The sequence below is a fragment of the Chlorocebus sabaeus genome, chromosome 1, assembly GCF_047675955.1.
Source record: "Chlorocebus sabaeus isolate Y175 chromosome 1, mChlSab1.0.hap1, whole genome shotgun sequence".
Taxonomy (NCBI): Eukaryota; Metazoa; Chordata; class Mammalia; order Primates; family Cercopithecidae; genus Chlorocebus; species Chlorocebus sabaeus.
The window spans coordinates 30,696,120-30,720,544 of NC_132904.1; the positions used below are offsets into that span (position 1 = coordinate 30,696,120).

The window sequence follows — 24,425 nt, forward strand, 5'->3', positions numbered from 1 at the left end:
GTGTGGCGGGACAGCAGCAGGCTGAAGTCAGGGGCAGCATGGAGGGGCAAGAGGGAGACCAGACAAGGGGTTATTACAGGACAGAAACGGGGCCGGAAAAGCAGGGCTGGCAGGCAGGACACTTACTTCCAGTTCCCCGACACCATTCTTGTCACCAGGCTCATGCTCTGGCTGGGGTCCCCTCCCCTAGAATGCTTTTTTCTCCAGCTGTCTCCAGCCCACCCCCACGTTCACCCACCTCAGCCGCCCTCACCCTCCAGGCACCATCTTCCACATCGCCACCTCTAGGGCACTCCACCCGCCCAGTGCCGGCATCCCCCATGGAGGCCTCTTCACCCTGTGTGGAGACTGCCTGCCTGCTCATCCGCCTGTCACTCTGAGCACAGGACTCCTGGGACAGGCACTGTGGCTAGTTCAACTTCACGTGCCAGTGCCCAGCCCAAACAAGGTGCTCTGTAAACTGCCTGAGCTAGCAAGTCCAGGAGCTCTTGGGAGGGACCTTGGGTCCTTGGAAGGGCACCTCCAGGCCATGGGCTTGGCAGGGGTGAGGAGGGTCTGTGGGGTGGCCATGGAGAGATCAGCCCCCGGGAACCTTGCAGTCCCACCCATACGGCATCCATCCCAGAGCCCCAGGCCACAGGACGCGACAGAATGAGCCTAGGTCTTGGAACCAGAAGTCCTGGGTCTGTACCCCCACCCGGAGTGGCCTTGAGCAAGACAGATCCATTGCCTGTGACAGTGATGTGTGTAGGCTCTCACGAGGCTAAAAGCAGCAGCAGGGGGAAGCGTCCTCCGTGGGGTCTAATGTTCTGTGTCTTCATTCGTAAATATGAATAAATTCTACATGACCTCCATCTCCAGTTCATCCTTATCAACATGAAGGGACCAAATGAGTACTTACCGGGCTCTTCCTGTGTTTTAGACACTCACGTGCATAGTCAGCTGCTACTTAGAAAGACCTGCTGTGTTTCAGGCTCTGCATTTAAACCCTTTACATCAGCCTCACATGAGCCCCAGGAAAGTGTGATATAGTGACACCCTGTAATACAGATACCAAAGCAGTCAGGGCTCAGAGAGGTAGAGTGACCTGGCTAAGGTCACACAGCCAGGATGGCAGAGCTCGCTCAGCCCCGAAGCCTATGACTTCTCGGCAATACCGGGATGGTAGAAGGGTGGGTTCCCCTGCACCCTGCCCTGCCTCCTGGAGGTGTATGGGGATCGGTGACCCTGGGACCCCTGGCCTACCTAGAGGAACACCATGAACCTCTGAGCCCTCGGATGCCCCAGAGCAGCCCATCGGGGCAGGGGGGTACTGGGGGACAGCTCAGGTGGGCACTGCCTATGGGACCTCAGCCCTCGCCTTCATTCATCCCTGGGCCCGCAGGAACGTCCTGAGGAAGCTCCTGACGCAGCCGCAGCAGGCTAAAGCGGACGTGCTGTCCCTGGAGGAGATCCTGGCCGAGGGTGTGGAGGAGAGCGACGCGTCGAGCCAGGGCAGCGGCAGCGAGGGGCCTGTGCGGCTGAGCCGGACCCGCACCAAGGCCCTGCAGGAGGCCATGTACTACAGCGCCGAGCACGGCTATGTGGACATCACCATGGAGCTGAGGGCGCTGGGTGAGGCCGCGCGGGCGTGCACACGCATGTCCATGCATGCATATGGACATACACGGTCACTCCCAGGTGCTCTTCAGCAGGCCTGAGAGGGCCAGGGCCCGCAGGGACAGACAAGCCCCAGGGCAGCTGAGCACAGACAGGGTGGAGGCTGGGACCCCCCAGCTACACAGCCAGGTCAGGAGGGGCCCTGGGTCTCAGATAGTGCTCAACAGTGCCACGTCTTGGGGTCATGGCCCAGCCCTCTGCCCTCGGGTCCTCCACCCTGCCTGGCTGGAGCTTCGCTGCCCCTTCCCCAGTCACAGCCCAGGGATGTGGAGCGCTGGGAGCCTCTGCAGCCCCGGGACGCCATGCTGTGAGACGGCAGTCCTGTCACTCGGCTGGCCTTGCACTCCTTGGGTCTGCGAGTCTGTGGACTTTTGGTGTCCTCCAGGGAGGCTAGTCAGACAGACTTAGGTCAGGTCCTGTGTTAGCTGCACACCACGTCCTCTCTCCAAGCCTCAATTGCCGCCTCTGTGGGTTTGGTGCTAATGATCCTTATCTAAGAATGGGGTGACATCACCTAAAGTACAAGGCACGGTGGCCACTGTGAGCACTTGGTGGATGATAGCATTGTCACTGTCATCACAGGGCCACAACCCCCAGGGCTGGGCCAAGACAGCAGTGAGTCAGCCTCAGTGTTCTTCACTGGGAAACGGAGACGTCACCCCCACCTGCAGTCAGTAACCCAAGGGTAGTCCCACCACCACACTGCTGTCCATGTGTCGCTGGGGAATGCCATCAGTTCTTTAATCCACAGCGAGGCTGGGGTAAGAAGCTGTCTCTCCAATTACCAGGGACATGACTAGTTTATGTCACGAACTTCCCACAGCAATTTTAAGTTATGGCCCCGTGGACACACGCTGGGGACCTGGTAAAACAGTCATCATGTGCCCGGGGATGTGCAGCGACATTCCAGTGATGTGTGTGCTGGGAGAGCGCCTCGTGATAGGACCAGGTTCATTTTGAGCTTCCGTGCAGGCGGGGAGGCCTGTGTGTCCTTGAGTGCCTGGCATATTCTCTGGCCATCCAAGCCCTCCTGGCCACCCCTCCACAACGATGAGGCCTCTCTAGCAAGTCATTTTTGAGCGCAATAAGCAACAAAGGCTACTATGGGTGCTGGGTCCATGCTTCAAAATCCCCAGGCTGGGCCATCAACTTTCAGAGCTTGAGTTCCCTGCATTTGGGCCGAAGCCACTCCTCCACCTCATCTCATGAGAACCTGAAACTCCACTCTGACCTGCCAGCAAGACCTATTAGAATGAATTAAAGCTTTCATTCCATGGCCATCCTGAGAGGGCCACTCAGCGCACAGGAAGGGGGCAGGTGGGAGGGGGTGGGCGGGGTGCTCTGCAGACAGCAGGGGCATCCTGGGAGAGTCTGCCCAGAAAAGCCTGTGGTCTGTGCCAGGAGCACTTAGCTGTGGTGTGTGACTGCCTGCCCTTCCCTGCCTGGGCCAGGAGTCCCCTGGAAGCTGCACATCTGGATCGAGTCTCTGAGGACCTCCTTCTCGCAGTCGCGGTACTCGGTGGTGCAGAGCCTCCTGCGGGACTTCAGCTCCATCAAAGAGGAGGAGTACAACGAGGAGCTGGTGACCGAGGGCTTGCAGCTCATGTTTGACATCCTCAAGACCAGCAAAGTGAGTGTGGCCAGTGGCCGGTTCCCAAGCCCACTCAGACCATGGGACACACAGATGGACACACAGGCAGACATGTGGACAGACACAGGGACCCCCCCAACACACACACCCACACGCCTGCCCCCAGCACCCAGGGACCCCCCCACCCAACACACACACGCCCACACGCCTGCCCCCAGCATCCAGGGACCTCCCCCACCCAACACACACTCACACGCCTGTCCCCAGCACCCAGGGCCCCCCTCCCACCCAACACACACACACACGCCTGCCCCCAGCACCCAGGGACCCCCCCACCCAACACACACACACACACACATGCTCACCCCCAGCACCCAGGGACTCCCCTGCCCCAACACACACACACACACCTTCACACACACACAGAGCACCCAGACTTAGACCTGCACTGCCTGGCTGTAGAGGGCAGAGGCCATGGGTGTGTCTGGGCTGGAACCTGGCCAAAAAAGCCATTTGGGGAATCACTGAGGAAGGAACAGGCGTCTCTTGCCAAGCCACATCTAGCAGGAACAAAAGACAGCGGCTGCACTCATCCTGGCCTGGACTTTTGAAATTAGCCTAATGTATCTACATCTGTGAACAGCCAGCCACAGCAGGCAGCTCACAGGCCCTCTCTCCCCTCCCCACAGAACGACTCCGTCATCCAGCAACTGGCTGCCATCTTCACCCACTGCTATGGCAGCAGCCCCATCCCCAGCATCCCAGAGGTCCGGAAGACCCTGCCGGCCAGGCTAGGTGAACGCCCGCCCCCCGCGCCCTGCACTGCCACACGCCCTCCCCCTCTTCCCTTTCCTACACCCTCCCCACTTTGTCGTCTTTCCATTTCCAAGTGTCAAGATTCCAGCCTCAGTTTCTCTGTTCCTCACCCCTATGTCCCACCCCCAACCCCAGACACACACGCACCTCACAGCACACACAAGCAACCCCCAGCAGGGGACTCCTCGGCCATATCCCTCTGTCTCCCCGCTTCCCACAGATCCACACTTTTTGAACAATAAGGAGATGTCGGATGTGACCTTCCTAGTGGAAGGAAAGCTGTTTTATGCACATAAAGTCCTGCTGGTGACAGCTTCTAACAGGTAGGCAGCCTCAGATAACAAACTCCCAGCCCATGGCACAGAAGCACCTTGTTTCAGATTCGAGGTGACAGAGAGTGACTCGCTGGGGCTGTACCCTACAGCCTGTGCCCCTCAGACTGCGGTCACGTGGCAGCAGAGCCCCACTCGCCCCACAGCGGGACAAGGCCGGGTGGACCCGGGGCAGCAGGGAAGGGGGGCTCTGAGGTGGTGTTCTTTCTGACCGAGTTATTGCTTTGATTATTAGCAAACATATTCTGGAATGAAGAGTCAGCATTCTGGCCACAGGAGTCAGGTCACTTGTATGGTGGGTGGTGGGGACAGAATCGGGCTCAGCCCAGATGTCTTCCTAGGATTGTGTAAAATGGCACTCGCTGAAAATTATTTTAGGAGCACAGCAATAATGTTTAAAATGCTCCGTCTCATGGCAGCCGGTCAGGTGACAGATGGTGCCATCGCCACACAGTGGTGGAGTAAAAGGTTCAAAATCCGCCTTGCTTTGTCTCCTTTACTCCAGGTTCAAGACACTAATGACCAATAAATCAGAACAGGACGGGGACAGCAGCAAGACCATTGAGATCAGCGACATGAAGTACCATATTTTTCAGGTGTGTGGGTCTTGGTGCCGCCCTCTTCTCGGAGGGATGACCCTCCCCCAGGAGCTCACCTTTGTGGGCAGCTGTGTGTAGGCTGACATTGTCCACTCTATTCCCAGTGCCTTCTGTATTTTGTTGAATCAATAGAGCATCCAGGTCTTTCTCTGTGCAGAGGCAGCCATCCCGTTGTGGGGCTGCAGCTTCAGAGCCTGTTGCATGGGCACTGAGCTCTAACCGCTAGACAGGTGGTCTGGGCAGCCTGCAGACAGACATGCAAGGACAGACACAGGCCACACAGCCGTGGAGTGAGTTCTTGTTATCAGGGTGGGCTCCCAGCCAATGGGCATTTCTGAGACCTTGTTGGAAATGCAGAGCCCCAGGCCCCGCCCCAGCCCTCCTGCATCTTCACAAGATCCCCAGGTGGCCATGTGCTCAGTACAGTTTGAGAAGTGCTGCTGGAGGCTGTGGAGGCTGTCACTTCTCCCAGGCATCGAACCCCAGTCACAGTGGTCGAGCATGTGGCTGTGAGGCGCGCATCCTGATTGTAGAAGATCAAAGTCAGGTCTTTCGGGCTCTAAGCTTTATAAAACATACAAGGCTACGTACTAGAAACTCCAGTCAGGGCAGACAAGGAAGACAGGAAGAGACCTGGCTGGGATCTCAGCTGAACCCCACTGAGAGGAGCTTTCTAGAAAGTAGCAACTGCAGGTCTCCAGGCTGTGTGGTGGGCTCAGGGCTGGAAGAGCTCACCCTTGTGGGCTGGGACTGAGGCCAGGAGGCAGCTGGCGGGTGGGTCTAGGGCCTTGCCCTGCACAGGAGTGGTTTGTGATATAATAGGAGAGACTACAAACCCCAAAGAGTCTCAAAGAAGCACATGGGGCCACCTCTAAAATGGCTTTTTTTTTTTTTTTTTTGACAGTCTCACTCTGTCGCCTAGGCTGGAGTGCAGTGGCACAGTCTCAGCTCAGTGCAACCTCTGCTGCCTGGGTTCCAGTGATTCTCTTGCCTCAGCCTCATGAGTAGCTGGGATTTACAGGCACCTGCCGCTGCGCCTGGCCAATTTTTGTATTTTTAGTAGAGACAGGGTTTCACCATCTTGGTCAGGCTGGTCTCGAACTCCTGACCTTGTGATCCACCTGCATCGGCCTCCCAAAGTGCTGGGATTACAGGCGTGAGCCACCATGCCTGGCCTAAAATGGCTTTTTCTTTCTCATGCCCTCACTAGTCACTTATCCCCATGCTTGTGTAGCATTTAGACATTTTGGGGTGAATACCACAGCAAACAGGACAGAGACGCTGCCCTCAAGGTTTTAAGCAGTAGGATGAGCTCACCATCACTAACACTTAGGCAGGCAGGGTTCTAAGTGCTTTGCTTGGTTTCCATTGAAGCCTCCACAGCACAGTTCCAGGGAGGTAGGTATGTTATCGCCTCTTGATAGAGGAGGAGTCAGAGGCATGGAGAAGTTGAGTAACTTGCTCAAGGTCACATAGCTGGGAAGTGATCGAGCCAGAATTCAAACCCAGGATGTGCAAAATGGCCAAGTTTGCATTTGCAGCAGTAAGAAGGGATGGAAGGGGGCATGGCCACCTCCGGGGGACCCGTTAGGGGCTGCAGAGGAATCCAACTGAGTGACAGTGGTGACCTGGCTTGGCAGTGGCTGGGGGGATGGAGGGAAATGGACCAGGGAAGAGCGGATGGGACTTGGAACTTGGTAACTGACGGATGTGGGAGGAGGGGAGGCCCAGGATTCTGGCATAGGCCACAGAGTGGTGGCGTCTCCCCTTCCCTCTTTTCCCACCCCTTAATCCAACTCACTGGAGAATGGGCAGCTTTAGGAACATGTCCAGGTGAGTGGAGCGGGAGGTGGAGTCACACTCAGATCAGGCAGAGGCAGGTCCTAGAGAGGCTGCAGGAATCGCTGGAGACTGGGGGGCACACATGTGGCCACGGGTGACCACTGCCTGTAAGGGAATGTGTGCAGGCTTGGTCGCCTGTGCTCACCCACCAGGCCAAGGGAGGGCATCTGTCGCAGAACAGGCTCAGCAGCCCCTTGGCACCTCCCGGGGTTGCTGGGAGGGCAAATAGAGGACAGGCTTCAGCTCCACAGCACACATGTGCCTTCCCCTGGGCCTCTTGCCAAGTTCTGGCCGACTGTTCTAACCAGGCCCAGGGCACTGGCCCCGTGGGTCCCCTGGGTACAGAACTTCACCATATCCGGGGCATCATTTCAGATGGGGCTTCCAGACCTCAGCTCCGGTTTTCCGGGCTTCCCTGGAGGCGTCAGCCTGGAGCTATTAATCTGGGGTCAGGGTTCCCTAACAAAGCCTGAAAGTTTTCCAGCAGCCCCCAGATATCTCATTGGCTCTCATGTTGGCGGGGTGGGGTGGGGTGGGGGGTGTGTGGATCATTATTTTGTTTTCTGGAGGAGGAAACAGAGGCCCAAGGACCTCTAGGCAGTACTGTCGGGTAGAGTGTGCGGCATACATTGTAATTTAAAATTTACTACTAGTCACATAAAAAAGAGCAGGTGAAATTGACTTTAGTATTTTTGAACTTACAGTATAGCCAAAATATTATTTCAACATGTAATCAATGTAAACGTTACTGACAGCCGAGCACAGTGGCTCACGCCTGTAATCCCAGCACTTTGGGAGGCCGAGGTGGGCGGACCAGCCTGACCAACGTGGAGAAACCCTGTCTCTACTAAAAATACAAAATTAATCCCAGCTACTCAGGAGGCTGAGGCAGGAAGATCACTCGAACCCTGGAGGTGGAGGTTGCGGTGAGCCAAGATCGTGCCACTGCACTCCAGCCTGGGCAACAAGAGCGAAACTCCGTCTCAAAACAAAACAAAAAAGTTACTGAGCATATAGCCCAGAGGGCCCGAACCCTGCCCTTCCAACATGGTTTCTGCAGTCTCAGCTTCCAGGTGGCCCACTTAGGACAGAAGGAAACCCTGCTGCCCTTCTACAGCTGGTCCTGTCTGGGGCCTTTCCTCAAGCAGCCCGTCTAGCCCCGCAGGCTGCCTGGCTCCAGGAGGCACATGACCTGTATCCTGCTAGGGACTGCCAGGCTGTGCAAAATTCACCCATGTCTGCCTGCTGGCTGCCCAGCTCCCACAGCAAGGCTCCAGGTGAGCCATTCTGATCTGACTTCTGTGGCCTCGTATGCATTCAAGTGGCCTCAGGGAGATCCATGTGCCACGGATCCCAAGACTGGGCCTTGCCAAAACCGAATCCTAAAATGCAGCAGGAGGTGGCCTTCCAGGCCAGGAAAGGAGCTGCAGCCTAAGGTGGCTGGTAGGCCTGGCCCCAGGGGCTGCCCCGAGGCCATCCCTTAGCAAAGAATCCCAGAAGGAAGATCTGACCTGCCTGCCTGGTCCCCCAATTCCAACCCTGTATGAGGGGCATTCCAGGCACTGCCCTTGCTGGTGCCATACCTTGCTGAACACTCATTCAGTGCCCTGCATGGGGAGGGCAGAGGGACGCAGGCATGGCTTGCCCAAGGCACACACTGTCTGGAGGGAGCAGACGGATACTTACTATGCAATCGTGAGCTCGCCATCCAGGCTCCAGTAGGGGCTGCAGAAGGCCGTGGGAGCTTCTCAGACCTCTAGAGGTGGGGAGAGGCTGACATCTCCAGGGTGGGCCTTGGCCAGCGTCTCCTGATGCCTGAACGAGGCTGGCAGGCCCGTCTCCCGACTTCTCTCCCTGCAGTTGGGCCTTCTCCTAGACCCTCTGGTGCCTCTGCAGCCTCACGGCCGGTCTTGACAGAGCCCGACTGTGCCGGCTGGAGCCGTGTTTACTTACACACTTGCCAGCTCCTTGCTGGGGCCGTTTCTTCAGCCAGCCAGAAAGAATCGTTTTTCTTTTTCCAACTGGGAACTTCACTAGGCTCCAGCGTGATGGCCGCGTTTGTAACTGAAACCTCAGCAGAACTAAATAGTTCCCGGTCCTGGACCACCTCATCTGGGAGCCCAAGGCGGGGCTCAACCTGTCGAGGGGAGCTCCGGGCCTCTGGGCCTGGGCTCTGCGCTTTGTTGTTGAGGGAGCACACCTGAGACAGAGTCCGGATGGACTCTTACCTCCACATTGGAGTCCTTGTACAGACAGGGGAAGGCAGCAGACAGCGTCCTCCAACATCCCTTCAGAGACCCCCCACTGCTACTCCCCATGTAGAATCTAGATCATACCAGCAATGAGTCACGTGGGGCCAGGCATGACGCGAGTCCTGCTGCAGGCATCAGGGGAGCTGAGGGACTTGAGCCAAGTCATCTTCCTTCCCTGGGCCTCAGTTTCCCCAACTGCGGATAGGAACTTCCCTCCTGGGCTCACGGTGTTCTTATGAGGATTGTAGGGAAACATTCCACGGAGGGAGCTTGTCATCCAGGCAGGGACTCAGGAGAGAGGGTCTTGGAGTTGGCTTCTAGAGGTGGCGTTCCCGGGAAAACACAAGTCTCAGCCTGAGCAGGAGAGGGAGGGAGAGACAGAGCTGGGGACCTGCAGAGGGACAGGCCCCTGGAGGTGGCAGCTGGAGCAGTACCCTGTGGGGCCGGCAAGGACTTTCATGCCTCAGGTCCACGTGGCATTCACCCGGGCCTCTTCCCACCACAGATGATGATGCAGTATCTGTACTACGGAGGAACAGAATCCATGGAGATCCCCACCGCTGACATCCTGGAGGTGAGACTCGGGAGAGGAGGAGGGGGCCTGCGCCAGGGTCCCTGCCTGCTCCGTCTCCCATTTACCCCCTTCACAGAGGTAAGGTGGCTCTTCTTCTCCATCTGACTGGAAGAGTGATTCCCAGAAACAGGAACTGTGCACACCGCTGAGCCCAGCCTCAGTGCGTGCCCCAGCGGGGGTGGTTAGGTCCAGGTGGGTCGGAAGGTAGTGGGGCCTGAGGGCGGAGGCAGCAGGGCACATGGCACTCAGGAGCTTTCTGTTCCATGCTGCCTGGGCTACTGGTCTGGCCATGGGTCCCCAAGACCTGCTCTGCCTCCCTACCAGCTGCTGTCAGCTGCCAGCCTGTTCCAGCTGGATGCCCTGCAGAGGCACTGCGAGATCCTATGCTCCCAGACCCTCAGCGTGGAGAGCGCCGTGAACACCTACAAATATGCCAAGGTGAGGGCCAAGGATGCCTGCTGGCCACCTCCCACCACATGCTCTGCTCCACGGGGGCCTCGGCCGTGTGGCCACACTGGGGATGAGCTAGGAGATGCGGGTGGCCAGGCTGCTTGAGGGCAGAGTAGAGGCTGAGGGAGGGTAGGCAACTCTGTAGCCTGGGGGCACTGCTGCCCACTGGCCAGATGGTAGCTTGGGAGGGGAGCTTTTGAGCCAGGTGCATCCTGATTCAGATTCCAGCTCTGCCACCTGGGCAAGTTGCTGAGCCTCTGAGTCAAATCAAAGCCATAAGTATTTACTTTTCTCCCCTACCTGTGCCTCCCCAGCTGCCCCATCTCAACAAGCGACATGGTCACTGCTCAGTTGCTCAGCCTCAAAACTTAGGAATCATATTTGATTTATAAAAACCCTCCCAAGTGCAAGCCATGTACCTCTGAAACACACCAGCAGTTTCTCCACTTCCCTTCATCTCTACTGCCCTCGCCTTGCCCTAAGCCACCACCATCATTGTCTTGGACAATGGCATCAGCCCAGCCTCCCTGGAATCCACAAAGGCTCCTGCCTCAGCCCTGCAATCCACAAGGTTCTTTTAAAAGTTCAAAAACCATGGCCAGGCACAGTGGCTCACACCTGTAATCCCAGTACTTTGGGAGGATGAGCCAGGAGGACCAGGAGTTTAGACCAGCCTGTGACACATGGCAAGACCCTGCCTCTACAAACTAGCTGAGTGTCGTGGCATGTACCTGTGGTCCCAGTTGCTCAGGAGGCTGAGGCAGGAGGACCACTTGAGCCCAGGAGGTTGAGACTGTAGTGAGCTGTGATCATGCCACTGCACTCCAGCCTGGGCGACAGAGTGAGACTTTGTCTCAACACACTCCCCCTGCCCCCCAAGAAAGTACAAAGACTGTGTTACTCCCATACTTAATCCCACCAAAGGTTTTCCACCTGCTGCACACTAAATAATAGCCAGCCCTTATCATGCCTTCCAAGGCCCCCAAGGTCCTGCCCACATCTCCCTTCACTCCACCATGCTTCCTTCTCAGCGTGCCCAGACCCCAGGGCTTTTGTGACACTTCCCTTTTCCTGTAAAGCTCTTTCCCACCCTTCATCTTCATCAGCTGGTGTCCCCAGGCCTCCCCTGGCCTCTCACACGCCATCCTGTCACGTTGGCTTTACTTCCTTCACAGTCTCCAGCACTGTCTGCAGTTACCTTGTCTTTGGTTCCTCAGATTCTGTCTCCCCCAAAATAGGACATCAGCAGCACTGCAGAGACCTTGACCTCTGAACTGAAAACCCAGAGCGGCCCCTTGATATTTGTTGAGTGACATCCTTATCCAGCATTTACCATGTGCACACTCACATGCCAGGCCTGGTGCTGAGCCCTGGACACCCAGTGGTGGACAGTCCCCATTCTTGTTGGAACTTCCAATCCAACAGGGATGACTGCCACTTAACAGGGCAGCATGACAGTATGACACAGGCAGGAAAATGACGGGGGCTGGAACAGTTCAGATATAGCAGAGGTGGCCTCAGGATGCAGGGACAGGGAACGCCTCCCCTGGCCAGGGTGGGGCTTAAGCAGGGCTGTGGCCATGGGTAGGTAGTATTTGGGGGTGAGGGTGAGTGGGGCTGTACTAAGGACATGAGCTTCACCCCTCCTCTCTCTGCCCTACAGATCCACAATGCCCCAGAACTGGCCCTGTTCTGTGAGGGCTTCTTCCTGAAGCACATGAAGGCCCTGCTGGAGCAGGACGCCTTCCGGCAGCTCATCTACGGCCGCAGCAGCAAAGTGCAGGGCCTGGATCCACTGCAGGACCTGCAGAACACCCTGGCGGAGCGCGTGCACTCTGTCTACATCACCTCCCGGGTGTGAGGCGGGGGCGGAGGCTGCCGGCGCCAGGGCCTGTGGAGATGCCAGGGCCCACCAGGTCAGGCTATGGTTGTAGACCCTCTTGGAGCCAGGGTCACGGGGCTGTTTCCTCCTCCTTCCCCAGATGCCCCACCTGTCACCAGACAGCGCACCCTCATCTCCTCTGCTCTACAGCTGTTTGATAGGCAAAGGAGAGATGTAGCCAACTGGTGGCCCTCCTCCCCATCCCAGTCTGCCCCTCAAGGGCAGCCATGCACTCCCCCTGCGTGTCGCTCTCCCCTCCTGCAGGTCAGCAGCTGGTCCTGATCCACCTCTGCCCAGGCCCTCCTAGGGCCTCAGTAAATTCAGACCATCCCAACTGGGGCTCTTGGGGGTGCGGGAATCCTTATGAATGTATAGAATGCATACTGTCTAGGCCCCCGGTCATCTATAGTAATTTAAAAGTTGGTATTTTTCTTCCTAAATGTCACATAGCAAAGGCTGCCCAAATCCCTGAACTTTTTCCTCAAAGGTTTGACAGGCTTGATGTGGGCATCCAGTGGCCTGACCCCCCCGTCACCATGACTGCTGCCACCCAGAGTCCCCCCATTGTCTTTGGTGCCTGGGCTTCCAGAGTACCTCCCATCAGGACTATTGGCTTGCTCAGTTAGCAGCAGAGGGCATTTCCTCAGCTGATGGTTTCTGAGCTAAGTCTGGCATGGAGAGGCAAGGGGTAGAGGATGGGGTACTGTGTAGGAATGGCCTCAGCTCTTGTTTTGCTGTGGTTTTAGGGGTCAAAGTAAATGGGTGGATTCTGGAACCTCAGGCCTAAACTAGGTTGCCTTTGTGGGGCCAGGAAGCAGAGCCCCCTGGTCAAGTCTCTCCGCTCCTTTAATGTAGAATTGAGAGCTGGGCAAACACTTCCCATTGGGAACTGTGGCTCTTGGAGATAAAGGACGGGGCATTGATGGAAGATAAGGGCTGAGAGAAGAGGCCTTTCTGTTGTGTCCCTCCCGGCCTTGCCCTCGAATTCTGCAGGCCCCAGGCTCCCCTGATACCTGTCGTATTTATGGACCAGACACTGGGGCAGCATCAGGCACAGCCTGTCTGGGTGCAACTTCTTCAGCTGTCTGGCGGCACCTTAGAAACTATTTATTCACCAAAAGCCCTGGGCAATTCAGGAGGTGTCACTCAGGTCACCCTGAACAGCCCCAGGGGCTTGCAATCCTGGAAAATATTTTGACTAGCTGCTTGGCTGGATGTACAAAGAAATAGGCATTATTTTATTGCTGTAATATTGTATGATACTTTAACTGTACAATAATGTCACCTACTGTAAATGTACTATGGTTTTATTAACAATAAATACTCATTAACAATGACCTTGGCCTCACTGCTCCTGAAAGAGGGTTACTCAGAGTTCAGAACTGGGGAGGAGCCCTTAGGACCAGGAAGAGATCCCAGAGCTGACTCTCTTACTCAGGTCTCCTGCCTCTCAGAGCCAAGACCCTACCAAAGCCATTGCTGTGGCCACCCAGCACTCGCCTCTCTCCATTCCTCACCAGCCCTCGCTCACATTTAAGCACGTATGTATGTGCCACTGAGCTGGACAGGTACCAAATGACTGAGGAATATGACACCATCAGGCTTTCCTTATCTCCACTCCCACCCCCTCCACAGCCCTTTATGTGGGAGCTATTTTGGGGGTTGTCTTCAGAGGTGTTTGCAAACCCTGGCACATCCCCAAATGGCAGAGCCCAGCAAAGTGGCGGTAGGGCCTCCTTCATCCAGGCCCGACCTGGCCTGATTTGAGGGACCTGTCCCTGGGTGAGTGTTGCCTCCAGGCCCAGCTGAGCTAAGCTGGCTGTGCCACCACAAGGCCACTAGCAGAGGTAATGGAGGGAGATGGTGAGGCGCCGACTCAGACCCAAGAGTGTTCTGGGGCCGAGGCTGTAGTTTTAGGTGCAAAGTTCAGGCACAAATACAAGTTTTTAAAACATTCCCTGCCAATTAGCTGGGCATAGTGGTGCACATCTGTATTCCCAGCTGCTCAGGAGGCTGAGGTGGGAGGATCACAGAGCCCAGGAGTTCAAGGCTGCAGTGAGCTATGATCACCCCTGCACCTCAGCCTGGACAACAAAGCAAGACTCTCTCAAAAAAAAGTTGCCTGCCTGCAGAGGCAGGTATAGAAATTCCTAAGGTCACTGGGAACCTGAAGCAAAGTGGCTGTGGGCCAGTGAGTGGCCATGACTCAGGAGTTAGGGGAATGACATAAAGATCCCAGTCCCTGGGAAGGCCAAATTCCAGCAGAGGTTGTGCAGGAAGCTCGAGGCCCAGCCTGGGGCCCTGGGGCCGCACAGACCCATGGTGCCCTCTGGGGGCCACTGGGAGGGGGCGCACTCCCCCACACCATCTTTCTATGCAGTGGCCAAGAAGGTGGTAGAGCAGGCCGCCCCTCCCCAGCACTTGTCATACAAAGTGGCTACCCTTCACGAGTCTGTGTCCAGCGTCCCCACAAGTTGCCCCATCCCTGCAGGACATGCCTCGGTCAGTACCCAGTCCAGAAAGCAAGATCTAGCTGCATTCTGGCTCCAGATGAGGGATCAGCCCTTTCCTCTCCTGAGAGGGTGAGTGGGGGGTTGAGAGAAAGTGGAGGTGGGAGAGAGGGAGCGGGCCCCTTGGAGCCTGTAGGTAGCAGGAATACATTTTTGAATAAACATTAAAAATTAAAATAATTACCCCCCCCAAAAAAAAATCAGACATGCTTCCAAGGGGCTAGGACCCAAACAGAAATGATCACTTACCCGGGCAGCTGGACCTCCTAATTCGGGGCCACTGCTCACTGCCTGCCTGCTCCGCCTGCTATGAGCAGCCACAGGCGGGCTCGGGGGACTTACCTTCTCACTGGAGCCCTTGAGTACCCAGGTGCTGAGCGCATGGGTTGCATCCACAGGGATTTCACTCCGCTTCAGCAGGTCCACAGGCAACCATAAGCTGGCGCCTTAGCCGTCTCCAAAGCAAGCGCCTCTCCAGAGGTGGCGGGTACCAGTCTGCTCCTGCACCGACAGGGCTAACACTGAGATTGTCTTTTTTGAGGCTGTGTGGTTTCTTTCCTGCATTCAAATCTTCTCCTGAAGCTTTCCTTTCCTTTCTGCTCTCCGCCTGGAAGGCCAGTTATCCTTTTCCACATCAGTCCCCATGCAGATGCGAGGTGGCTAGAGCTTTCTCCTCAATAGAACCAGCCCGAGCAGGAAGCCCCAGCCTCTCCCTTTCAGGCTGCCTTTCGTGTCCCGTTTGCAGGATCCAGATGAGGTTTAACTCGAACCAATTGTTTGTAGAATCAAGGGCATGCCCCTTCAGGAACAATCCCCTGAAATTGTCTATTCAGGCCCAAGGGGCTTCCAACCCCACCCCCTCCTCTAGGCCTGCAGAATGGCTGCGGGTGGGCCTCAGATAATGAGTCTACATTTTTCCAAGGTGACGGTCACTTATTTCTGCCCCTCCCCCACCTCCCAACCTCAGCGGCCCCCTTTGTGTCCCGTCTCCTGGTCACTCTGGAGTCCTCTGGGACTGCCAGGCCAGATGAGCAGTGGAAGCACTGAAGCAGGCCGGCATCAGCTCCGCCTGGCGAGGGGGCATGGGGGGCAATCATTCAGTAACATTCTTTGTTCAGGCTTCTTCAGCCTCTTCCCCTTCTGGTGACAGCATTCATGGCTGGCCTATCTGAATTCATTTCACAAGTGACATTTCCTAAGACAGCCAAGCTTTACAGATGTCACTCTGTCTGCCGGCCAGATGGTGAAGTGTGGGGGAGCATGCCTTTTCAGGTTTGAAGGAGAACCCAAGATCGTGACCACAAAATGCAAAGACGCAAGCGTGTGTTTAGGAACACACACTTTGCAAATAAAGAGGCCTCATCCAAGGATACAGAGATATTACACTGAGCCAGACAAGTCTGACTGCAAAATGCATGCTCTTTGCTGCCCAAGTGAGACGCCTTTTCTAGCTTAGGTTGTGGTTTTGGAACATGGCCAGTCCTGGCCAAGTGTGGTGGCTCATGCCTCTAATCCCAATACTCTGGGAGGCCCCGGCGGACCACTTGAGGCCAGAGTTCCAGACCAACCTGGGCAACATATTGAGACTCCATTTCTAGATAATTTCAAAAATTAGGCAGGTGTGGTGGTGAGCACCTTCCCAGCTGCTTGGAAGGCTGAGGTGGGAGAATGCCTTCAGCCCGAGTTCAAGGCTGCAATGAGCTATGACTGAGCCACCACACTCCAGCTTGGGCAACAGAACAAGACCCTGTCTGTTTTTAAAACACCACCACAGCCAGTCCTTATTGAGTATTCTCAGAGCTGGCATGTAACTGAACTTGAACAGCTCCTCTAGTTAGAGCCAATGAGTGCCCAGAACCCAGAGAGACTGAGCGGGCACTTGCTCTGTGCCAGGCACTGTTCTAAATGCTTTCCATTCTACCCCACCCACTCCTCACCACAACCCCATGACGGGGGTGCTATTCCTACCGCTCACACTTTGCAGAAGTGGACCTGAAGGGCAGGTAGGATCAAGTAACCTGCCCAAGGCCACGGTGAGGGTCAGGGCAGAGCAGTCTGCCTCCGGAGCCCTCTCACCTTGCACCCAGAGCAGAGCCAGCTGGGGAGACTCTGGGGGTAGAGACACTAAACAAAAGCTTCCTTACCTGTAGGATGAGATGCCTGGACAACTTGCACAGTCCCATCCAGCTCTGACCATTTGAGAATGTGACTCTGCTTTTGGCCACGCTCTAAGAAAACCCTCTTTGAAAGGCAGGCTTAGGCACCCACCTGAGAAAATAAATAAAAATTATTTTCATGCCCTCTCCCCACCGCCAGCAAAATTTCCTACAGACCTAACAGAGGTCTGTGGCCAGGAAACTTCAGTTCCAAGAAATGAAAGGCCCCTAGCTCATGTCCCAACAGCCTCGGTGACAAGGCTCAGCAGCGCTAGGGTCATGCACAGAACCTGCTCTTCTCCCTCTGGGAACAAGTCCCGGGAGCTGCATATGAAATACCCTTAGGCTGAGAAGTTACCGTGTCCTTCCCTGTCCTTCTCTGAACCTAGACAACACATCAGGGCTGCAGATTCATTAGCCTGGATACCATTAAACAAACATACCGAAGTATGTGTAAAGCCACCAGGTAATCTCTGTTCCCAACAAATAGAAGGGACCAAGTGACCTGGAAGGAGCTGAAAAGGAAATGAGGCAGTTCTAGCTGGCTTCCAGCCACCACACCAAGCCCCTCGAGGTGACCACAACCACCTGCCACTTCTCCCGCAGACCTGTGGGGTGGGAAGCCCTAGATACAAGGCTCACCTCCGGCCTTGATACCAATGCCTTCCAAATTCCACCAGGCAGCCAAGACCCACCAGAAGAAACTTCCACGTGTGTGGATTTCAGAACGCTCACAGGCAGCTGGTCTTTCTAGAATATTATTTATTAAAAATAGATTCTCTATCCCTCCCCTCACCCCTGCGAGCAAAATGGCCTTTCCCAACATCTTTTCCCAAATGGATGAGAAAGCAGGTCTTGAGGACGCAGATGTGGCATCCTACACAAACTACAGGCTCAGGTGTTTCTGGGACAGTGGCTCTGCTGGAGCCAAGAGTGGAACAGCACAAGACGACATCAGCAAACCCCGGTGCACCCAACTGCGTGCTGCCATGGATGCCGGGACGGACTGGAGGTCCTCCTGCTCCAGGCACAAGGCCACAAAGAGAGACCCAGCGGCCCAGCAGCAGCCCCCTGGGCACCACCAGAAGGCGATGTACTTAAGGGCCTCAGGAGGACGAGAGGCAACATGGCTTCCACGTGTGCGGGAATGAGCCTAAAAAGTTGGCCCAAAGCAAAATATGAACTTATAGGAAAGGAGGGCCCTGGACTGGTTGGGGAGAGAGAGACTCCTGGCAATTCTAGGTGGCAGTGCCCAGCCATCAAGTTCTAAGGAGACCCATTTGGGAGTGACTCTGCCTTCAGTCAGGTTGAGCTCACAGACTGACACAGGCCCGGAGGCTCAATCTGCGGCCAGTTTGCAGGTGTGCCGGGGCCTCTTGTTGCTTTTAACAGTCCAGCCAGAGAGGGTTCAGGAAGTGAGAGTATCTTCCCATGATCAAACACTGATGCCAAAGTTTCTCTTCACTATTTCTTCCGCTTCAGTTTCATATCTTTTTTGTTCTTTGTATCTCTATTCTTCTTCAACTTCTTGCTCTGTTTGGGTTCTTGTTTGGCGTCCAACTTCCTTTTCTTGTCACTAGAGAAAAATCAAAAATAGAAAGAATGAAATGTGTACAGATCTGAACATCTGAGACTGCTTGGTTTTAAGCTTGCTTTGCTTTGTGAAACAGGGTTTCCACCGTTTGAAACTTGATGTAAGGACACCCGATTGGACGTAAATGTTCTCTGCAAACCTATTAGGGGGCAGGCATTGTGCTGGGGCTGGGGACACACCACACAGACCAGTTCCTGCCCTGACCCAGCTCTTAGTCTGTGGAAGAACAAATCTTGATCTTAACACCTGAAATCCGGGTTCTCCTCAGAGCTCAGTACGCTGTGCTCCCCTCTCCCAAGACAGATCTAAGGCACCACAAGGATTCCCCACCACCACTCTCCACTCACCACTCACCACTCTCACCACCACTGCAGCGACTCTGGAAACCAGACATATTTATCCCAATGACCCTGAAGACAGTCCTTAATACAAGGCATGAGACTCCAAGGAAAACCCTGCCATAATAATAGCCATGATGTGCTACTATTATTTTATTTATCTTATATGAGAAGAAGAAATCGAAAACAACAGGTGACACCCTGCGGCCAGTTCCTGGATTCTTCATTGATATACTGGCACAGGAATCACTCAGCAAACGGCCACCTGCCATTAAGAAACATAGGTTTAATTTTGCTCTGGGAACAAATACTTCCCTACAAGGAGACAGAGAAGAGTTCAGTCCAGATACCATTAAGGTTGTATGAATGAAGTACCTCTCCAAGGAAGAAAAAGAAATGCCTCAGAGTATTTAATGATAGCTACCAGCATTTTTAGCTCACAAAGTTCAAGCTTTCACATTTACTCAGAGCCATCAAGCACATCAACAACCACACAGCACTGGCTGGTTGGACTCAAGAGGCTTCTCACCACCAGCAATGGCCAAACAAATGGCAGGAAAGGCCAAGTTCTGCAGAGTGAGGAGCTGAGGCTGTCTCCACAGCAAGCACGCTCTTCAGCCTTTTTCCCGTGAAAGCCACCGTGCTCAAGGCCAAAGCCATCATGGGCCCTGTGCTACATTTCCCATACTGTACAAACCAGAGACAGGTCACACCGACAGTGGGCTTCTGTACTGCACCACAGAGCATCTGGGAAATGAGGCCGGCATCGATGCTGGATCCTTCAAGATGCCACAGTGACTAATGGAGACTCTGGAAGATAGTATCTGATTTCTGGGATCTACAGTTCCTAGAGACACAAGGTTTCCTCTTTCCAAATGTTTCCAAAATATAAGCTTTTAAGGAAACCAGTAACTAGGGGACTGCCAAAATCTCACCCTCCCCATCAACCCGCAAATCAGCTGTGAAAGCCTCAATTCCAGAGGCTCTGGGCAGGGAAGGCCTCATTGTACTCCCAAGGAAAACTGATGAAGGTTCCAGCCTAAGTTATTTACAAATGCACCACTCTGCAGATAAGAAGCTTGGAGTGAAGATTTTCAAAGAGTGGTCTAAGGACTGCTGGGGTCCCTAAGACCCTTTCAGGTGTCCACAAGGTCAAAATGTACTTGTATTAGTATGAAAACAGTTATTTGCCTTTTTTCATTTTCATTCTCTCACAAATATTCAGTTTTCCAGAGAGTATAAGATATGACAGCACAAGAGTGTCAGTGAAGACACAGACATGAGTATCCAGCTGCCTTCTATTAAGCCAGATATTGAAGAGATTTGCAAAAATGTATATGTAAAACAATGCCACTCTTCTCACCATAATTTTTATGAGAGTATTTTTCCAAACAACTGAACCCATTATTACTGTGAACAAATGAATATTTTTTAAATTTCTCAGTTTTTCATTTATTTTCTTTTTAAGATTTTTTTGTGGAAACAGGGTCGACTGTGTTGCACAGGTTAGTCTTGAACTCCTGGGCTCAAGCGATCCTCCTGCCTCGGTCTCCCAAAGTGCTGAGATCACAGGCATGAGCCACCATACCTGGCCAGTTTTTCATTTCTAATTTGGGAAATTACAATAGATATAACCAACAAAAGTCCTCTGGGGGCCTTAATTGTTTTTAAGAGATAAAGGAACTCAAAGACCCAAAACCTTGAGAACTGCTGGCTCAAAGGAGGGACAATGTAACAGTTAAACCTATGGCCTTGCAGTAGAGAAACTTGGACTTGATTCTAGCTCCAGCTCTCACTAGCTGTGTGCTTCTTGGGAATTTACCTAACCCCGTAGAGCCTTGGTTACTTCATCTGAAAGCAGTGACAGTAATAAAACAGCCCCTCATGCTGTCATCCTGAGGGCTGAATGATGAAAGCCCACAGGCAAGTCTCAGCCAGTGGCAGCTTCTGGACTGCTCCCTCAAGCCCTTCTCCCTCATAGGCCCAGCGCCCTGGCATGGCTGACAAATACAAAGAGTGAAGAGATCCATGCCTAAGAGATGGCCCTCCTGGTCTGTGGGAGATCCACTGCAGGGGTAATGGCCAAGGGACTCTCAAAGGGAAGAACCATGACTTTTCTGTCAAAGCTTTTGCTCCAACCTCCTATTTTCTAGTCAAAGTTAAAGAGAAGCAGAGAGGCCAGAATGCCTCTTCCGCCAGATGTAGGTCAGACCTTGGGCCCTCACCTTTTCAGGCTGATGATCGAGGCGTTCGGCCCAGCTTTGTTCAAAACTTCATTCCACTCTTCATCGTCCCCACGGATTATGTATCTTAAAAAAACAGAAGGGAACTATCAAAGCCTGCTTGAAAGAAGACGGGACTGCTTAAGAGAAAATACAACAGTGGCAACATTCTTATCAGACCTTTCCTGTCATGAAAGCCAGGCTGAGCAGTGTCAGCATTTGAACAGCAGAAAGGACAAAGGGGACGAGCATGCAGGAGGGCCAAGAGATGTGGCGCTTGCCTCTATGGATAGAAGCGCCACAGGAGCGAGGGTCACCAGGTCTGCTGGCAGGGGTCAGTGAGGACAGTCCTGCACACAAGGCGCCTGCCTGGCTTCTCCCACATGACTCTCATTAAAACCCCCCAAAGCAGCTTCCTGTCGTCCCCACAATCTTCTCACTCACTCCCACCTCCAAGCGTTTGTCCACAAGTCCTTGAACTGTGCCTCTTCCCTCCCTCCCTTCTCTTTTAGATTTAGCAGTCCTGGCAAATCAAGGTTTTGATATTACAAAGCTGAGGGCAGAAACTACAGCTCAATTCTCTGACCAAGGACTCCTGGCCACCTCCATCTCACACACCCAGCAGCCACCATCACTGATGACCCAGAAACAGGACTACAGGTCACAGAGGCTCAGAGGCCATGAATTCTGGAGTTATTATTCACATCAATCCAGGCGGTGGAGGGAGAGGCAGCACCACTACAGCTGAAGCTCAGAAGGGACTAGGATCCCCAGACGGTTTCAGAGCAAGGGTTTTGCTTGTTTGGTTGGTTTTAGCAGTAGAATCCTTTCTTCAAACAAAGTCACGTGTAAAAGCCAAATAGAGTAAAGTAACCATTAAAGTGCATGCTCATCCAATCGGCACCCCCACTCCTGGAAGGACCCGAGGTGTGACCTGGAGCCTTGGGGATCGGAGAACGCAATTTGAAAGTCAAAGTGGCCGCACTGGTCTCGGGAACCCAACTCTTCCAAAATTATACAAACAGGCAATTAGAAGGTCAAATAGAACTGTTAGCGCTCCTAACATTGATCCCATGAAAGACACTTCCCAGGGCACCTGGGATATGATTAGAAGAAACGTGTAGGCAGATTCTTAGGGCCCCAGAAGCCAAGGCAAAGTCTCTGCCTCCCACAAGCCTTACTCAGAGAGGTCCATGCTCTTCAGCTTTCCCACTTCTTTCTTGTGTTTCTCCTGAAATTCCTTTGCTGCTTCATCCTGTGGTTAAGGACCCATACAGAGACTAAGTCAGAGTCAAGGACTGAACCAAACATAGGAAAAGGGGAAGCTGGGGTGGAATAGCACAATGATGAGAAAACATTTCCTTCTCTTCCGTTCACCTGCAAAAACCTTGTAGGCAGCTCTGATTATTTTAAGGTAGCTCTGTATATAAAATATGCATTTAAGAAGTCACCAAAAAAGACAAAACATTTACAACAGATGCTGGAATCCTGCATTCATAACATACACACACAACCAATGGCAGGCACAACTCTAGGCCTGTGTGTACTTAGACAATGCTGGGTCCATTTGCCCAGTTAAACCTATGGAATAGCACTTAGCTCAATGAGTGCAGAGGACTCTTTCTAAAGGGGAAGGGAAGACAGTCTGCATTCACAGCCTAAGGCAACTGATGGAAAAGCCAGGACTCCCGAGGCCTTGAGTAGGGACATACCAGGTCATCACTGAGGGTCTTCATCGTGGGCTCCATGACCACATCCTTCACTGACACCATCTGCTCCTCAATGGCCTTTTCCTGAACTTCATTAAAGAGCTACAAAAGACGACCACAGAGAAGCAGAAGATGAAGGAACAGCAGGCGCCCAGTCACCTGTGACCCAGATGCTTGGTGTCTTATAGAAAGGTGTGCATTTTGAAGACATAAAGCAACACTCTACAGTTTAGGAATATGGATATTCGCAAGAAGAGCTGAAGAACACAGACTGGCTATGTACCGAATTCCTAACAGGGATGCCTCTGGGAGAGGACACACACAACTTCACAGATTTTTCAGAGCTGAAGTCCCGGATTTGTGTGTGTGACGAGATGCAGCAAACATAGCTAAATGCTAACATGTGTTCATCTCGGGAGCAGGGAGTGGGTTCGCTGCACTATCTGAGAGAGATCAAGCCCCTGCCCTCGGGCCAAGGTTACCTTCACAACTTTGCGGATGATCCGGTTGAAAAGTCCCATCAACTGGCCTGAGGGCAGCTCAATCTCCTTTTCCAGCTGGTCCACAGACTTATGCTGCAGGCCAATCCCCAAGAGAAGAGCCTAAAGGATGGAAAATCTGCTGGGTGGGCCTCCAGGACAGGCCCTTGCCCATTAAAATGGCGCCAAGAACTAGGGTACTCTCTTGCCCAAAGCTATTGGTACAAAGGCAGACTAGCACTGTGTATATTGGCATCTTCTCTCTCATCCTGTTACTGAGACCACCAAGAAATGCTGTCTTCCTTAAATCCCCAAAATAACTTTTATCCTGACAAATACCTGCTTCACAACTACAATAAAAGTTTGGGATGTTCCTGAACCTCTGCTAAGGTGGAGTTAAGTGTTAAGGCAACGTAGCGGGGTGGAAGCTGCAGCTCTCTCACTTCGTATGGCTGGGCACGTTACTCGACTTCAGAGCCCAGGTTTCCTGACCTGTAGAATGAGGAGACCACTACCCACCTATCAGATCTATGAGGAATTAAAGGCACACAATTACGTCCAAGTGCCCAACCCAACACCCAGCAAACAAACAGCCCACAATCCTCACTTCTCCTCCCCTATGCAAGCAGCAGGTAGCCTACCGACTGAGCCGCGGACAGGGCCAGGTCCCCCAGCTGGTTTAGGAAATAGATGCGGGAGATGGCCGGGATCATGTCCATGATGAGGTGATAGTCCACCATATTCCGTGAATACATCTCCAGCCGCTTCAGGTCATAGGGGAGGAAGAGTGCCTCCAGCTCCTCCCGGCTCAGGGCTGACCACAGGACACAGAGCCAGACAGGTTAGGTCACCTGGCACCCTCACGAGATAGCACACAGCCCCCAGGCGGCACCCTAACACACAGAAGCATCTAACAGGGCCTGGCAGCCATACCACACAGCCCTGGCCCAGAGGGGCACCAAACCTGCTACTGCCATAGAAGGGGCGGCTCCGGGCCATGTGCGGGGAGGGGATGGCTGCCACAGGACCCTTGCTCAGTTCCCATACTCAACACATGGACCAAGGAAAAGCTCCCTGTGGCCTAGGGTTAGGGGAACACAACTACACTCTTTCCCTGCTTTGTCACTTCATTCGGTGTCACAGAATGTGTGTAACCTCTGCCCAGCTCAAGATATACAGATTTCTCCATCAAAATATAAGTGGCAAAAAAGTATATACACACACATATACACATATAAATGCATGTTATACCTACATACTTATGTATAAAATATGCAATAAAACTAATCTCTTACACATTTTTTGTTTTTTAAATATTCAAATAGAATCTGTATGCACAAAGCACTTCTGTGTGCTGTTGGCTACAGAAGGCTAGCAGCATGTTCTTATTACAATTTCATGAATGAGGAAAGTAAACCTC

General features: G+C 53.6%; 2 protein-coding genes across 2 annotated transcripts in view; one reads left to right on the forward strand and one right to left on the reverse strand.

The window, feature by feature from the left end:
* Window positions 1–13,334, forward strand: part of ABTB2 (ankyrin repeat and BTB domain containing 2) — a 208,727-nt gene extending 195,393 nt beyond the window's left edge. The window contains 8 exon segments of the mRNA XM_073017415.1: window positions 1,385–1,614; window positions 3,111–3,289; window positions 3,940–4,045; window positions 4,287–4,389; window positions 4,904–4,994; window positions 9,597–9,665; window positions 9,990–10,103; window positions 11,779–13,334. Of these exon segments, the coding sequence (XP_072873516.1) occupies window positions 1,385–1,614; window positions 3,111–3,289; window positions 3,940–4,045; window positions 4,287–4,389; window positions 4,904–4,994; window positions 9,597–9,665; window positions 9,990–10,103; window positions 11,779–11,976 (1,090 nt within the window). The 3' untranslated portion in view covers window positions 11,977–13,334.
* A 4,074-nt stretch (window positions 13,335–17,408) lies between these two features.
* Window positions 17,409–24,425, reverse strand: part of NAT10 (N-acetyltransferase 10) — a 41,533-nt gene continuing 34,516 nt past the window's right edge. Inside the window, exons 24-29 of the mRNA XM_008002391.3 lie at window positions 23,647–23,819; window positions 23,009–23,128; window positions 22,530–22,628; window positions 21,999–22,072; window positions 20,821–20,904; window positions 17,409–18,239 (exon numbers count right to left, since the gene is read on the reverse strand). Coding sequence (XP_008000582.3) covers window positions 18,128–18,239; window positions 20,821–20,904; window positions 21,999–22,072; window positions 22,530–22,628; window positions 23,009–23,128; window positions 23,647–23,819 — 662 coding nt within the window. The 3' untranslated portion in view covers window positions 17,409–18,127. The remainder of the gene's footprint in view (window positions 18,240–20,820; window positions 20,905–21,998; window positions 22,073–22,529; window positions 22,629–23,008; window positions 23,129–23,646; window positions 23,820–24,425) is intronic.